This window comes from Python bivittatus, unplaced genomic scaffold, assembly GCF_059951505.1.
Source record: "Python bivittatus isolate LINGU-HERP-01145 unplaced genomic scaffold, Pbiv_v1 ctg000480_np1212, whole genome shotgun sequence".
In the NCBI taxonomy this organism is placed as follows: domain Eukaryota; kingdom Metazoa; phylum Chordata; class Lepidosauria; order Squamata; family Pythonidae; genus Python; species Python bivittatus.
The window spans coordinates 23,441,996-23,459,282 of NW_028277075.1; the positions used below are offsets into that span (position 1 = coordinate 23,441,996).

General features: G+C 36.4%; 1 protein-coding gene across 2 annotated transcripts in view; it reads right to left on the reverse strand.

Annotated features, from left to right (window-relative positions):
• Positions 1-17,077, reverse strand: part of PLCB2 (phospholipase C beta 2) — a 72,596-nt gene extending 55,519 nt beyond the window's left edge. For both annotated transcript variants that reach the window (XM_088145447.1, XM_088145448.1), the window contains exons 1-4: positions 16,710-17,077; positions 11,164-11,241; positions 2,157-2,225; positions 149-289 (exon numbers count right to left, since the gene is read on the reverse strand). In XM_088145447.1, the coding sequence (XP_088001573.1) occupies positions 149-289; positions 2,157-2,225; positions 11,164-11,241; positions 16,710-16,793 (372 nt within the window). In that variant the 5' untranslated portion in view covers positions 16,794-17,077. The remainder of the gene's footprint in view (positions 1-148; positions 290-2,156; positions 2,226-11,163; positions 11,242-16,709) is intronic.
• Between the last annotated feature and the right edge of the window lie 210 nt (positions 17,078-17,287).

Genomic DNA, 17,287 nt, shown 5'->3' on the forward strand with positions numbered 1-17,287 from the left:
AAAAAATAAACTAAACCTGCTAAGAAAAGTATTTTGACTAAAGAAAAGTATTTTGACTGTGCACAAATACTCAGTAACCCCTTTTCTTCCTTTTGAACAGACTCCAGGATTTGTTACAGCATCACAACTTTATCTTATTTTCTAATACCTTTCCAACATTTTCTTTATAAGAAACAAAATTGTGAAATGTGAGGTCCACCATATCAGGACCAGAAACCACAGTCAATATCTTGTGAAGAAAGTTATTGTTTGGAAAATCCAATTTGAAAACTTCTCGGAGCTTGTGGTTCTGCAAAGAATAGATAGACAACAAGTAAATAAATAAAAAATAGCACGTTAAGGAAAACAGAAAGGAAGAGAAGTGAGAAAATTTGAGAAAACCTTGCCTTAAGATCCAAAGTGGGATTTTGCTTTTTGAACACAAAAGAAGTAATAGTTTAATTAAATATTTACTCAATATTATTGTTTGCTCTCTCTTTCTTTCTTAGTTATAGGTAATTTTAGCAAGGTGATTTTGGTTCTCCAGTGTATATTACAGTATTGCAATATACTGTGAGATATACACTGGGCTTTAAATGCTGTAACCAACATGGGGCTATTGGAGAAAAACAGTTTTCAATGTGCTGCTTCTGTAATTTGTATTGAGTCAGCTACAATATTCAGAAGGTATTTTGTCTCTCTTCATCCTGTTCCACAAGCTTGGCCCTGATAAGACCAGAATCCTAAGTATTTCTACCTATGGTCTAGAAGTTCAGGACCACCTCTAAGGAAGCAGATGTTTTAGCAAGCATAACATCAGGACAGAATCTACACTGGCGTCCTGTCCATGTCTGAGAGACATAATGGCTATTTTTCAAAATGCAATTGCTGCTCAGTGCATTAACAGCATTACAACTACTGCACTTAAGATTAAATACTTGCCTCCATTGTTATTCTGGAACAAGGAGGAGCTGTTTGAATGCTTCCATTTTAATGCTGTTGCATCAGGAGGATAGTTATAGAAATACATGAATATGCCATGCAAGTGAGTCACACATCACAGTATTAGTAAAATGCTTATATAGATTGATCCTAGTTTGGCACTAAGAATGAAATATTGTAAAGCTGTGGCCTTGTTGCTGCTGCACTTTCGAAGTTTTGTCAAGCATGCCCTATGTGACTTGGATAGTGGGAAGCTTCAGCTGTCACCATTCAGACTGATGTTTTTTCTTTTCTGAAGTCCTTTAAGGCATGCAAACCTCAGCATCCTAGCAATAATGCAGCTCTGTAGCCTAAAACACATACACATTCACACACAGAGTGCACATACTGTACTGATTTCCTGCCCACAAATTTCTCCCCTCCATAATAGTTCACAGTAGAAGCTTGGCTCCTACTTCTAAAAATCCATTCTTTTGCTCTCCTTCCCTTTCTTCAGCAATATTGTGTTACTTAATGGCACTCAAAGGAGGCACAGCTACCTCAACCTCTTCTGTTAAGATTTATTGGTATTCGATTGTATCTGATTGCTAGCAGAATTATTTTCAAACCTCTGAGAAATCATGTGGGAAACCTTCTCTGAACAGAGCTCCAATCAGAGAAGGTGCCTCTGCCAAATTTGGGAGAGATCTCCCTGCACTAAAGGACCTTCTGTGTCGCATTTGTAGTGCTGGAGACACCACTGTGGGGAGGGAAAGGTGAAGATGGAAAAATTCACTTTTTCCAGTTCAGTTGCAGGCACTTAAATCCTCTCCCAGTCCGTTAAGGTCACAGACTGGAAGCTGTTTTTCACATCGTCTCAATCTGCACATGGCCTTTTTTACTATGGACAGAGTTGTTACAAAAGATGGAAAATAAATTAACTACAGCAGATTTCTTTTGACTTGTTGCTAAAACAGCAGCAGCATTCTGTTGGATCCTCTTGTAAATCAGCAGTCTTGAGCAAGGGCATCAGGGAGATATCAAAAATGTCAAGATGATGGTTGCAACTGCACATTCAATGCCCTGCCCATTTTTTTGTCTGTGTGACACCTCTGTTCATCACAAAAGATGTATAGAACAGTTTTCCCTGACCTCTAAATTCCCAATCAGCTTGCCCAATTTCAGGAGCCAAAGTCAAATACATCTGAAAGATACTAGGTTGGAGAAGACTTCTATATACTATGTCATAAACTTACTTTAGGAATCTTTGCAAATTTCCCCACTCTAGTATCTCGGATGCTTGTAATGTCCAAAAATTCAATTTCCTGCAAAATAACAAAATGTGCATATTACTCAGTAACCTAATCATCTTTGGGACTGGGAGCTTCAGTGAACATGAATTAGTATACATTTTATTAATTTTTCTATAGGACTAAATCTAACAGATTCACTAGAAGTAGACTCGGAGCCTTTCTTTATCAGACTACTACAAAACAGCAAATTGTAATGGCCGAGCTAGAAAAAAATCAGGTTGCTGTTCAACAGCTATGGCATATAAAAATCATTTTGTGCAAAACATATATCTAGGGAAGATGCCACAGCTGTAACTGCTGTAGTGGATTGCTCCAATGAAACCTTTGTACTTCATAGTACTGGAGAAATGATGAAATAGTGTACTGCTGGACTTATTGGGGGGAAATCCGCAGAAAAGTAGGTGGCTCAAGGAAAGAAAAATAATAATGAAAGAAACCCACATTTATATATTTATTTTACAGTTTTTATAGCCCACACAACTCAAAGACTGAACAGGTTACAAGAAGTTAGAATAATAATGCAACAATAAAATAAATCAAAATTGCAAAATATCAATGACAATAAATCAACAATAATAAATCAGTTCTCCTGAGCAGCATTCCATATGCTAGGCAAGAGTTATAGCTAGCATGCTATATTGCAGCACTATTAGTAAACATAGCTCTAGAAGACATTAGAGACCAATAGGGTGTGAAGAAAGGAGTTTTTATTTTAAGGTGGTAGTTGGGTCTGCACACATATGTATTTAATGCTTTAACAGTGTATATATTTTAATCTAATTTTTAACCTTCTTTCATACACAGACACACACGTGTATCTATGGAAGGACGGAAGGACGGAAGGAAGGAGGGAAGGAGGGAGGGAGTCTAGACTGAATACTTTGCAAGCTGTTGCCAAACTTTCCCAGACAGGACAGGATTTTCTTAAGCTGGTTTAGAGTTAAACCAACATTAGCACAGGACAAGAACAATTTAAGGGTGCAATATGCATAGGCCCTAAATAACTTCATAGCTGATCTCCTGGAGCTTTATTTAATCCTTTCTCATTGAGGTTTCTCATGCAGTGTTATGAGTAATCAATTTTTCGGAGAGTTTACTAGAATACTTAAGGTGAAATTGTTAAAGACAACAGGGGAGCAATGCAGTGGCATCACAGCTTCATACTACTTTGATCTAAAGAACAATGGACAAAACCCTGAAGAAGAAGGAATGCTAGATCATTTAAACATCAGCTTAGCCCTGAAAAGGAGGAGTGGGGTAAGAAAGAAACTCAGGATTGATCTGTCTTGATTCACTTTGATATATGTAAGGAGATGAGAGGAACACCGTCAGGCTTTTGAGATTCTGTTATTATACCCTGCAACAATAGAGTTTCAGTAGTCCTTGTGGAGTCTCATTCCTGGCCTGGCCTACCTCAAAGGGCTGACATTTGCAAAGACTCTTGCTGAGTGCATTGCACAAGCACTTTGCACTCAACGTAGCAACGTAGACATCACCTGCTCCACGGTTACTGCTGAGCAACAGCAAGTATAGCTGCTGATCTGATATCATCACTGATCTTCATTCATGCAATTTTTAAAATATATGAGTCCCATTTTCTTATTTTGGTTTCTTGAAGCTTTGCAACTTAAGAAACTTAAATGTGCCTCATGGTTTTTGTTTCAAAGTGTTGACATATATATAATTACAGTATTATCACAATTCTTCAGCTTGCTGAGGCTAGCTACTTCAGGGACAAATTTCATATTATTTGCAAAGAAATATTAACACTTCTCAACTCTGTGTGTTTTTAAAAACAAAAACAATATACATTTCCTTCAGCTGAGAGTAGAGAAGCTGCTGACTGATCTTCCTTTATAGATAGTTGACTTTATGTATAAACAAGGATCTAGAAACTAGTGAGACGGAGAAATCAAAGAAGCATTGGACACCTATATGTGGTTCCAATAGAAGAGAATATCTGTAGCTCAGGGTTGAACTATGGAGTCCTTGGTGCTCTCTGAGCTTGGTTGTTTGCTTGCAGACGTTTCATTACCCAACTAGGTAACACCAACAGAGCACCAAGAACTCCACAGAGCAAAGAAGGTATGCTATTTAAATTTGGAAAGAGAAAATGCCTGGGAGAGAATGGTTGTTGCCTCCCCTGACACTTTTCTACTCAAAAGATCCTCTTCAAAAGCTGGTTTCAATAAAGTCAGGCCAGTAGGGTGACTGGGACATGGTGGATTTTCACAGGATGCATTTGAAAGAGCTCATGGAAGCCTAGATATATATATATGGAAATAATAGATGAGCAACAATTCCATGAGAAGAATAGAGCTAAAAGGACTTTCATTAAAAGAATATGGGCAACTATTGTTCTGATGTAGCTTTTGTACAGTGTGGAACATATGTGGCAAACATCAATTCCCAAACTCACCCCATTAATGGCAATTTTGTTTTAGCACTTCAAGCTCTTGTTAACATTCTCAAAAGCACTTCAGACAGCCTTCAGCACTTAGACCACCAGGATTGTTAGGTTGCAAATCCTAGAACTCCTGGCTAACCTTAAAGGCTGATTTAAATTCAGCCTTGCTCATAAACACTGATTGTGATTAGAATGCAAATCTGGTAATGGCTTCTCCCATACTTAAGCAAACTACCGCTCTATTCCCAGAATTGTTTATTTTAATTTTCTAATTTAAAAAAAGTATTGCATTTCCAAGGCAAATGAGGCAGTTGATTTCTTAGTACTTGCTTCTTTTTTTATGCAATCCACTTGCATCTAATAGTTACCACACAAAAGGAGATATACTTGACTTCCTAGAAAATCTATCCTTCTGTAACTCAAACGGTCCACGATTGATGTCAGCCCTTCAGGGTATAAACAGGAAACCAAAACCAGGTAGTCCCCGGATTAAGAACACCCAATTTAAGGACAACCTATTGTTAAGAATGGAGCCTATTGTAGCAAAATTTGAGTTAAATACACAATGATTCAAGTTAAATACACAATGGTTCAAATTAATTACACAATACTACTTATACAGTATATACAATAATACTGTTCTGGCTTACATACAAATTCAACTTAAGGATAGACCTTGGGAATGGAATTTGTTCTTAAACTGGGGACCATCTGTACTAATACTACCTTTATTGTAAGGTTACGGTAACAGAATCTTGCATGTCTGAAAGCATTTCTCCCCTCCCTTGCCTTTATTTTCCAGAGAACTAGGGAGGGTCCCTTCTGAGATGCTTTCTCCACCCCCATTCCTTCTGTTGGCTGAGACATCTCTTGTCTGACAGTTGCCCTAGCTGTGGCTCTTCCTCCTGTCTCCCAAGGTTATTCTCATAGCCCATTACAAATATCTAGCATGCATTAGAAACAATGTGCTTGTTCTTTGGCCTTTTCTAAAACCAGCTTGAACATGTCATCTTCCTTTCCATATAGGGTTCTAATCTGCATTGGATGCATTATGTTGATAGGCTCTGTTAAGTCTCCTTTTTTTTGGTATTGATACACAGATTGATCTCTTCCAATCTGTTAGCCACCATGTTGTTCTCCAGCTTTGCTGGCATAGCTTGGTTAGAACCTTTGCTGATTCTTCTTCTGTTGCTTGCCATATTTCTGTGGGCATTCCATCAGTTCCTGGAGCCTTCCAACTTGGAAGGAACTAGAATGATAATCTAACTTCATCTTCTAGTACTAGAGGTTTTTGTTAGTAGGGAATATCTTCTAAAGTATCTTGGATGTTGACATTTCTACAGTACAGAATTTCAGTATACTGAAATTCTTCAATTGATCCATCTTCATTTGATCTTCTACTGTATCTGCCCATTGGTGTCCTTTAACATACCAATCTGAGGTTGGAACCTCCTTCTGAGTTCAGAGATATTTTGGAAGACGTTCCTTGTTTTTCCATATCTGTTTCCATCTTCAGTCTTTACAGATGTTGCTGTAGCATTGCTTCTTGTTTCTTCTATCAAGTCTCTTGAAATTCTTTGTTAAGTTTCTTCTGAGATCTTTGTCTTTCTTTGCAATTTCCACAGTTTGTTCTGACAGTTTGTTTTCTTATGTTTTTTTTAATCTTTGGCAGTCTCTTTTCATATTGATCCTTAACAACTTCTTTAAGTTGACTCCACAGTTCCTCTGAATCTCTATCAATGAGGTTCAGGACTTCAAAATAATTCCTGATGTTCCTCTTGAAAATGGAGGGTGCATGCTCAAGTTCATATCATAGAAACCAGCTGGTTTTCTTCTTCCGCTTTAACTTAACTTGGAACTTGCACATGAGAAATACATGATCTGTTCCACTGTCAGCTCCTGGTTACATCTTTGCTGTTATAACTAAGCTCTTTCACCTCCTTCTACCAAATAATATAGTCCATTTGTTTTCTATGTACTCCATGACATTTAGGAATACAGGCATATTTTGTAAACACTGTGATCTTCTGGCTGAAAGTGTCTAATTCCATCCATCTCAATTCCCTGATGCTAAGATGTCAATGTGTTGTCAATTCATTTCATCTTTCACTTTGCCATGTTCACGCTTCTTTTGTTCTGTGTTCCCACTGTAATTCTGACTTTGCAGCTTTGGATTTTCTTTTTCTGCATTGCAACATCAGCAATTAGACATCCCAAAGGCTTTAATCTAGCTCTGTCATAAACACCACTAGTACTCTAAAAGATCCTCAGCAGTGCATTGAATGCCATCTGACTTTAGGGGCCCATGATTCAGCTCTATATTGTTATTTTATATATTCTATCCATGTTATTTTCTTGGTAAAATACAAGAGAGGTATCCCATTGCCTTCTGCCATGCAGTATGAAATGATGCCTTTGCCATTGTCACCTTCAACTTAATCCTATATTGCTGCTGCCCAATATAGCTGCCTGCTTACTTTAGCCAGGGTAGCTGGGATGACCTTCACATTTTGGGTGACCCTGCTGGGAATATATGCTCAGTGTGAACTGAGTGGCATGTCTGCTTGTTCTGATCTGGATATGCGGATTGACTGGGAGTGTGTTGGGTGTAAACTAAACTGGAAATTACCCACAGTAATTTTCCAGCATCTACAGTATAATGATACACGTTCTCAAACAGACGCATTTGGTATCAGAGCAAAAGATACAAATTCCATTTTATTTCTAGAGCTGTGGTAGTGGTAATATAAGTGAGTTCCAAATGCAAAACTTCACATCCCTAAATTATTTATTTTTAAGAAATAACTGGCAAACCATTTCTTATACCTTGAATGGGTTTAAAACATGGAGGCAGCTGTAAAACATGGACATACTGCAAAAAGCATCAAGAAGAAGCAAGATTCATGACCATCCAACGAGGCAAGATTACAAATTACAAATTAAACATCACAGCCAGGATCTAAAACGATCTAGCTGCCCAGGGTATGGTAAACAGAATGCTAAGTGGGATGAGCCTTCAGACGGATCCATTCCAGAATTTATTTTTGCTTTTCTAAGATTAAATACTTTCCCAGCCCCCACAAAACCATGCACAGCTAATACTGCATCCTTCACATGTTGTCTAATCCTCAAGCTTCAGTTATGCGGAGGAGGAAGCCACGGTGAACCACAATCTCTGACTTTCTGCTAGAAAGCAGAACTAAGCAAGCATAATTTAATGCAAACTTGACAGCTCTTCTTCTGTGTATTTTTTCTATGAACTGAGAAACAAACAAATCCTTTTCCTGTGCATTATTGCTACTCCAGCACTGTATCATCTAATCACCACATCTGAAACACGTATCTTTTGTTGGGTCATATCTGCAGATCTCCTTGGTCCAGATCTTCAAACCATGTCTTCATTTCAGGTAATGTTTTGCTTATTTTTCAAAAATTATTTTTTAATATAGAATACAAACAACTGCAATAACAACAAAATGTAGTGATGATATTGTGCAAAAAAAAAAAAACGGAATATGTTATAGTGATGAAAATAAACTAAACTTGACCAGAAAACCCCCTTATATTAACAGAAAAATTTCCGCATAATAACTACAGATAATAATATAAAATTAATTGAATCCTTAAGCCCATCATTGAATCCAGGCCATAGAGAAACATATTGCATAAACTTCTTATTTTTAAAGCACACAGACTTTTAAAAAATAAATAATAAGCCCATATCCAGGATCCATTCCTTAAAATGAGGACAGTAAGTTTCTTTCAAGTTATGTAAAATTATCCTCTTTGCTATGTCCCAGACCTGACACAGCCAAAGCTCTTCATGAGATGAGAAATCCCATGTTTTAAGAGTATAGTTTAATATTGCATTAAGATTCTCAATGGTAATATTTCTTCCCAAAACTGTATTGGCATATGTAGTGATAAGGCTATAGCTAGACAAGAGAAGATCACATGAATTAAAGAACCTTCAAATATCTTACAATGTAAACATAAAAAATCTAACACCCATCCCTTTTAAAACACTGTATTGAACCCATCCCTTTGAAGGGTCCAATAAACATAAAACAATATTTTCTGGTGAATTAATTTCATTTTAAAATCATAAGACATGTATTTTACAATTTTATCACCTGATTGATTCTCCAAAATTGGATATTCCAATTTTTTATTCCACAATTCAGACATATAACGCATATTAACTTTCACGTTACTTTTTCATTCCTTGTAAAATTGAATTGCTGCTTTCCATTCAAGTGCCGCGTCACTCAGGGATCCTAAAATTGCAGGTGCCTCAGAGGGTGCTAGAGCATCTGGGCCTTACTGTTTAATATGTATTTCAATTGCTAAGCAAATATTACAGGAAATGTTTAACATGTAATCTCTCAAAATACTTAAAACAGCCTTTAGAAATCAATTGATTTAAAGTGTTGATCCCTTGTTTAGCCCAAGAATCCCAGTAAAACATCTTCCTAGCTATCTTCAATTCCACAGTGTCAATGTCTCATGCAATTTTGGATCATAACGTAACCTTTTACTCATTAACGAACAAATGTGTCTGGCATCTTTCAAGGCTGAAAGTCAAGATCTCTCTTTAGTATACCTGGACCCTGCCAAGATTATAGAAGTGTTACATACTTGCTGTCCAAATAGGCCCAAAGAGGGGAATAATCATAAAAACTCTTGTTCCAAACACATACAGAAGTTAAAATAAAACCCCAGTGATATAGTTGAAAATCTGGCACATTAAAGCCGCCATCATCATAAGGTAATATCAATTTGGTAAAGGATATGCAAGAGGCTTTAGCCTGTCATAAAGATTTTCTCATCAACTTATCTATCAGTGCAATGCACCTAATACAAATTAACACTGGAATCTCCCCTAGAATATACATTAATCTCTATGTAACATTCTTTTTTATAACATTAATTCTGCCCCGAAGACTTAATGGGAGTTTTAAGTAATCTATTGATATAGTAAATTTCAAAGGCAGCAAATTAAATGTATTCCAGTCATTAGTATAACCAGAATATAAACCATAATGCTGTAAGCTTTGGTGACAACATTGCATAATTATCAAGAATAGGTGTAATATAATCAGCATATAAAAACAATTTATATTCAGTATCAAATGCCACTACACTTTTATTTTCTGGAGACTGACTAATAGTAGAAACCAATGGTTCAAAAACCAAATTGAAGATTAAGGGAGATAGGCAATATCCTTGCTGGGTACCACAATATAACTTGATAATTTGAAAGATGAATGCATTTGTAATATCTCTTGTCACTGGGTGAAAATAATATGCCAAAACTTTGCAGCTTCTCCCGATTACCAATATTTCTAGTTAAAAACATTTCAAAGACCATTCAAACTGTTCTGAGTGTAGAGTCCCCAGTTTAAATTTAGCTGCTTTAAATGCTTGATGTGAGTTGTCTGTAGAGTTTCTAGCGTATAACAAAAGTGAATCTTTACTTTTCTTTTCTAACTGTATAAAATTAGAGTCTCTGAATATCTTTTTTGCTGAGGTGAAAGCAATACTGGGTCTCTGATAGATGTCTTATACTCACCCTTGTGAGTTAACATATTGGTAGAGACCCAATTTTTTTTTTTTTAATCTTCTGAATATATTCTGCAAAAAAGTTAATCTCTTAGGAGAGAAATATTCAAATCCCATCTAAAATTGGCTGAACTATAATTGCTAAAATTCACATAGTCACTAGAGTGTGGTCTGCAATTGCAACAAGGCCTATTGAAGAGATCATAATTTTATCCACCAAAGCAGAAGAACTAAAAAATAATCTAAGATGAAATAATTTTAAAGTGCTTATAAAACAAAGTTTTCTATTTAGATTTTAACAGTGCCAAATGTTTCCAATATATGTGCTTTATAATGCCTCCCAATTTTGAGAAAAAAGATTTTTTTCAACTTCTATCTGAGAATCTTAAATTAAATTAAAATCTCCGGCACGGATTATACAGTATGTTAATAATTTTCAGGATATAGTTTAGAGAACAGCTATGACATATTTTAGGAATGTTCTTAGTGGGGCATAAAAGTTAATCAGAGCACTCGTGACAGTAGCTATCTTTATAATAAAAAAGTGTTCTTCACTGGCTCAGCTTCCATATGTCACATCAGTTTCAAGACTGTTGAGCAAAATGGCTACCGCACATGTCTTATCTAATCCAGCTCCTAGGCCTAAAAAAACCTGTTGATTTGGTAGAATATGTGTTTCTTGCAATATGATAGCTGGCTGTAATTTTTCCATCTTGTTGCTGTATTTGATGTTTACCCACACACTCCCATTATTTGTGTCAATGGCTTCAGAGGGCAAAACCACTGAAAAGAAGATTGCATGGACACAGACAGAAACTACTAGGTGGGAGCTCAAATGTACATTGTGATCCTGGACGTCTTAAAGATTCCCATCATTGGAATCAGGATATGGCAGATCCATAGGTATCTTTGGGCGTTGTGTTTGATCTCTGAAAACATTTATACCACTGTGATTATCAGCTTCTGACAACCAGGACTAACCTTATTTTGAAATGTCCAATACAGATAAAATCCCTTTGGATCCACCCGTAGAATGACAGGAAAAGCATTTGCAGATTCCTGGGGGGAAAAGATGCATAGATCAGAAATCTTCATTTATTCATTTTTGTATTTATGTAGATAAGAAACAAAGAAAATCAATACTAGTTTCTGGAGGAACACATATGGATAGATGTTCCCATTAGTATGTGGTTGGCCACTGCTGGACCAGCTGGGCTAGCCTTCAGTTTAATCTAGCAGGCCTCTTCTTAAGAGATTTCTGCAGGCAGCTCTGTGTGATCGGGATTAGATAATGTTGTTTAAGGTTTCATCTCATCTCATTAGTTTAGGATTCTACTTCTATCAATATGTAGGTTAAGCTAGGTAATAGGGTCAACTTTTTTACACTTATGAAAGTCGTGTGCTATTGTTATTACTTTGGCTGTCTGGCCCCCTTTCTTTTGTCATCAGAAAGTCTTTCTTTTTTTAAGTGTGCCTTAATAATGTATCTATGCATCTATTTGTCCTAATACTTTCCAGAATTTCACTTGCACATTTCCTTTCACAGAAATAAAGCTGACTTTTCCTAATTCCAAAGCTGGTTACATCAAAATGCAACAGATTTATTAGAAGATACACGAGATGCAGAGTTTCAAATGTGCAAATTCAGTATTATTTAAACCGGAACCCATATACATAAACTGGAGTTGGATGGAAAAGTATTCACAGAAGACATGTTAATGGTATCTATTCTGAAACATCAAATATGAAATGAAATTTGAATTTTTTTCTGGCACAGGAATTCTGAGCTTTGCTGGAAATTGGTGGATTTTTTTTCCCCTTGAAGTTTCTGTGATTGTCTAATTTTGGTCATTTTTTTAAATGAGATGATTTATCTCAGTAAATAATTTTTATCTTGCTCTTCACTTGAAAAGACTCTCAAAGTAACTTAGATCAGTAATAATTTCAATACTATACTAATAAAAAGAAATACACCACAAAAGGGAAAATAAGACAAAGAAGAAAAAGTAAAGCAAATTTTTGCACCACTTTTTGCATTAAGTTTTTAATAAGTTGTTGGAAATGGAGAAGAAGACCCAAAAGAAGCATAGGTCTCAGTCAAGTGATAAAGTGTCCCTGTTCCCCAGCTCTCCTGAATGATTACAGGTTATTTCTTGTGTCGCCTTTAAACTATATGCTGCCCTGAAAGTTTGGTTTCTGCATACACTAGCTTTCATACTTCTTTGATACGATATGCCTTGATTTGGAACTTGAGAAGGATTGGAAATCAATTTGCAGCTGAGGTCAATGCCGGACTTGTTCAGTGTAAACAACTTCATTCTGCATTTTCTGAGACTCTGAAATTATCTTAATTCAGAAAATAACTTTGATCTTTTAAAATACTTAGTATCACTGCACCATATAGTATAAATGCCATGAGGAGATTTGCATTGAGCTGTTCCAATATGAAAGGCTGAGGTGGCATTTCATGTGAAGAAAAAATTACAATTGACATTTAGATAGGGTTGTTACAACAGCTTACGTCCAAGTGACAGCTTGTTCCAACTTGAATCTAGGCATTAAAACCCAAATGGGTACAAAGCTGTTCCATGAATAGGTAGCAGATAACTGGGCTATTTTTGCTGCATTTGCTCTCAATTTGGATAGTGCTACTCATACTGAAACTAGTAGCAATTTTAATATATAACTAAAATAGATATAAATAGAGAGGGACAGAGATAAAGATAGAGATAGAAATATACTGATTCAACTTCCTCATCATTGAGCAATGATGATTCTGAAATTTGAAGAAAACAAAATAGATACTATATAGTTAAATTCTTGTATACTGCATGTATCTTCTTGATTATCAAGTGTACCTATTTCATCGTTTTAGAGTAGCATGGTCAAGTGTTTTTTTGTTTAAAAGAAGACAGACCTCTGCTTTTAAGAAAGTATTCTTGATTTCAAGGGCTATTCAGCCTGAGTCATTAAGATGGAAGAGCAAACATCAAGAAGTTGCCATCCACAGTTACAACAAATTGTAACATCACGCACTTGAACATGCTCTTTTCCACTATGATGAGATGCACTGTATTTCTGTACAAATTATAATAATTATTTCTAAAACTGAATCTTTACATTTCCATCAGCAGTTGTAGCCTTTCTGCAAGTCTGTCCTCTTCTGCCCTCTTTTGTGAGAATGTCCTCTTTTATTAATGATGCCTAAGTACACCCATGCACCCGTCACCTTCTTCTTTTTCAGAGTTTAGCAATGTTATGCAAAGCACAGAAAAAAGTATAAGTAGCAAGTAAAGGAAATAAAAGGCAGGAGATAAGGGAAATACAGCTAAATCTAGTTTACACAAAAACATTCATTATAGCTCTCCAAAGTTTTCTATCCTTGTAAGTTGTCCTTGATTTTATCACATCTAAACACCAATTCATACTTTTTTTTGTTCTTTACATTTCTCATCTTTCTCTATTTGAGGATCTCGGAAACTCCATCCAACCATAACATTCTTGCTCTTCCCCTTCCTACCAACCATTCTTCTTTCTTGTATTTGTTTTGCATTCAGTCCTCATTCATGCCATCTACATTACCAGACATTTATTATTTACCACAGACATTTACTACTCATGATCATTCTACAGGTTTTGCATGTCATAAAACTTCTCCATCCATTCTTCCATCTTTAGTCAACATTCTACCAAGGTATAAAAATTCATCAACTTGCTAATTTTTTTGTCACAGGTGTCTAACTTCAAATCATTCACCATCAAAGGACTATTCCCTGTCAAAGCCATCCTCTCCACTGCATCATGCAATCTAGGTAATATACATTGCAAATCATTTGGGTTCTCAGCCAGCAAAATGACATTGTCTTCATAAAAAGGTACACACACTTTCACATCTCTAACAAACATAGGTCTAATGTCCACACAGGCGTTCCTTATACGTTTATTCATAAATACATTAAACAACCAAGAGGACATCACATCACCTTTTTGTATTCCCTGTACAGTGTAGAACAATTTCCTAAGCATTCCATTTATTATCATGCAGGCTTTACTTCCACCATATATTGCTTTAGGTCATTCAGCAGCCAACCTTCCGCACTATGCTCATGCAAAACATTCCCTAATTCAGGTCTATGCACTCCATCATGTTCTTTCTCTAAATTAACATTCATATAATAAGACGAGGAGCACAGGCATATACAGTATTTCTCAATGACCTGCTGAAGAGCAACAATGTGGCCTGTGTACCCCAGCATAAAGCCACTCTACACCATCCAGGTTTTGCTCATTGTCAACTCTTTTAACCAGAATTCTGCCAAGCCCATTCCCTCAAACTACTCCCCTGAGGTTTTGCATTCACACTTGCTCTTGCTTCTGTAAACTTGAACAATCATGACATTCTTCCAACAGACACTGATTTAATTTTCACGCATATGTCAAACAAGTCATATTGTTCTCTCATGATCATTTTTGCAGCTTTCTCTTATTTTCCTTCTTTTGTATGGCAAAGTTGATGTGTATACAAAATAGGTGGGACCTGAATCACAATGCTGTGACTGCCATCTTGCCTCTTTTGACTTCCCTGGGGGCGCCACTGTCACAGCTTTGGTCAATGAGGCTGTTACATAATTCTTTTTAGTAAGATAAGAAAAAGTTAGATTAGATTACTAGCCTTAATTGTACCTATGCCATACGGAACACTTCTGACTACTGCCAACAATGCAATATCAGCCAGATTTTGGCTTATTGCGCCCAGGGTGTCACAAGCCCAACCAAAATCCAGTTTTACTTTAAGCATGTTTACACTTTTCTAGACAAACTAGAATTTCTAACCTAGAAACTACCTTACAAGTTACACACTGTTTTCTATATCTCATCAACTACCATGTCCCACCAAGGTACATGGCTATTCTCTTCTAGACCATCTTTTTTAAATGACTAAAGAACACATTGGTCCACTAGAAGGAGAACATAGTTCAATCTCTGGATGCCACCAAATCCTGCCTTTGATTTGGAATACCAGTTATATGGAAAATGTACAATCTTACCAGTTTCTATTGACTCTTTATTATTTGGAGATCCATATATATGTGCACAGTGAGGATTCAAGAAGCTAGGATTCTCCTTGGGACACATTAGATCTGGCTACAAATATACTGAAAAGTATTACATGACAACATAGATTCATGACTGATTGACCATGTACCAAACTGGAAGTCTCTGTGCATCTGAAGGAGACCATTGCAAGAGACTTATTGCCTATCCAGTGGCAAGATGACATCATACTTTGTGTTATTGTTTTTTGTAAATATCTTTATTTTTTGTAACAAAACAATATTTAACCTAAAAAAAAAAGAAAATTAAAAAAATTAAAAATACAAACTAAAAATACAAACTAAGAAGGAAAGAAAAAAAATTATATTTATACTTATCAATAGTCACTGGTTCACCAATGAATTCACTACTCTAATATAAACAATACAAGATATTATTGTAAGATATCACAAAATCTCTGCCATAATAACAAAGTTGCTGCATCCTTTGTTTGGCAGAAAATGATCATTTAGTATCTTGTTGGGATTGTGTATTAAAGTACGTTAGTAGGTTTATGGGGAAATATTTAAATGTTAAACATGTCAATGTAATATTGAATTATATACCAAAATACTGGAATTTGACCGTTTACCAGGAATTATGGTTGTATCGAGCATGGGGGTGGTGGTAAAAAGAATTATATTGAGAAATTGGAAAAGTGATATTATTCCAGGCATCAAGGAATGGTTGTTGAAAATGTGTGATCTATCTGTTTTGGAAAGGCAACATTTTCTACCAATCAAAGGATACTTTGTATTATTGTTCTTTTCTGCAAAATGAATATTCTGCAACCTTGGAATCTGTGGAAATAGGAAGAGCCACAATGGACTCCCTGTTTACTAACAGACTTTAATTATTACCATTTAAACACAGAGCTGTTTCCATTTCATGTAAAGCATGATTGATATTAATGAGATCATTTTGTGCTTTCTGCCAAATCTTGTGAAGTATTTGAAAATTACAGTTAAACTTAATTTTGCAAGTTGTATTAATAAAGAACTAATAAATTAGGATGCTTAGTAATAGTAGGCATGTAAGATCACACGACCACAGATTGATATGACCAGATCCTAGTAAGTATCCATATGAAGAAATTAGTTATTAACAGGCTTCCACCAAAAGTCTCTTAATCTTTCTGTCAGGGATAAGAAAAGGAAGCAATTCATCAATCCAGGGATAATTTTCTACAGTATATCAGCTCAGTCCTTTTTTAGGGGCTACTTAAAAGGCCCTACTGCTCCACCTTCCTTAAACAGACAGAATTTGAACTAGAGATTGTTCTCGATTTGCTAAGACACAAAGCCGCCTTAACCCTTATCCATGGATGTTTCTGCAACCATATGTGCAGTCCACAGCCTGTCCCCCAAGACCTCTGAGTGGGTCTGATTTTGTTCCCATACACATATTGAAGCGAGAATTGCCACGGTACTTACGTCATCCCACTTGATAAAGCGTTCACCTTCAGTCATGTACTTCTTCACCTCAGGAGGGGTCAGGATAGGGGTAAGCACTGACATTTTGGCATTCACCCCCAAGGTTGGGCAGGGGGGTTGTCTCTCTTCTTTTGCTTTGCCTCCTTTCTGCCTTTTGGGCCTCCTGCTCACATGGTGCTCGCTGTTACTTCAGGAACCCAACATGCTTTATAGGCAGAGAAAACGCTGCAATGGGTCCCAGAGACAAAGACTGAGCCCCTGATCTGCATAGGCAAATGACGGGCTTTCTAAAGCACACAGGTGAACGCTGCAAAGTCCCGAAACGTCAGGCTAGGTAGACAGAAATGATCAACAAGAACCATACTGCAGAAAAGAAACCGACAAGCAAGGGCTTCCTGCTCTCAACTTCCTCATAAAAGCTTCTGCTTCTCTCCTCACCAGTTCAGAAATTGTTTCAACATTCTTTTCCTTTCTGAGACTTTTCATTTCTCAGAATTAACCATTGTGGCAGGGAATTCAAACAGCTCTTTTCAGTACCTGGGAATTAGAGGAATTGTAGTTCCAACATATCCAGAGGT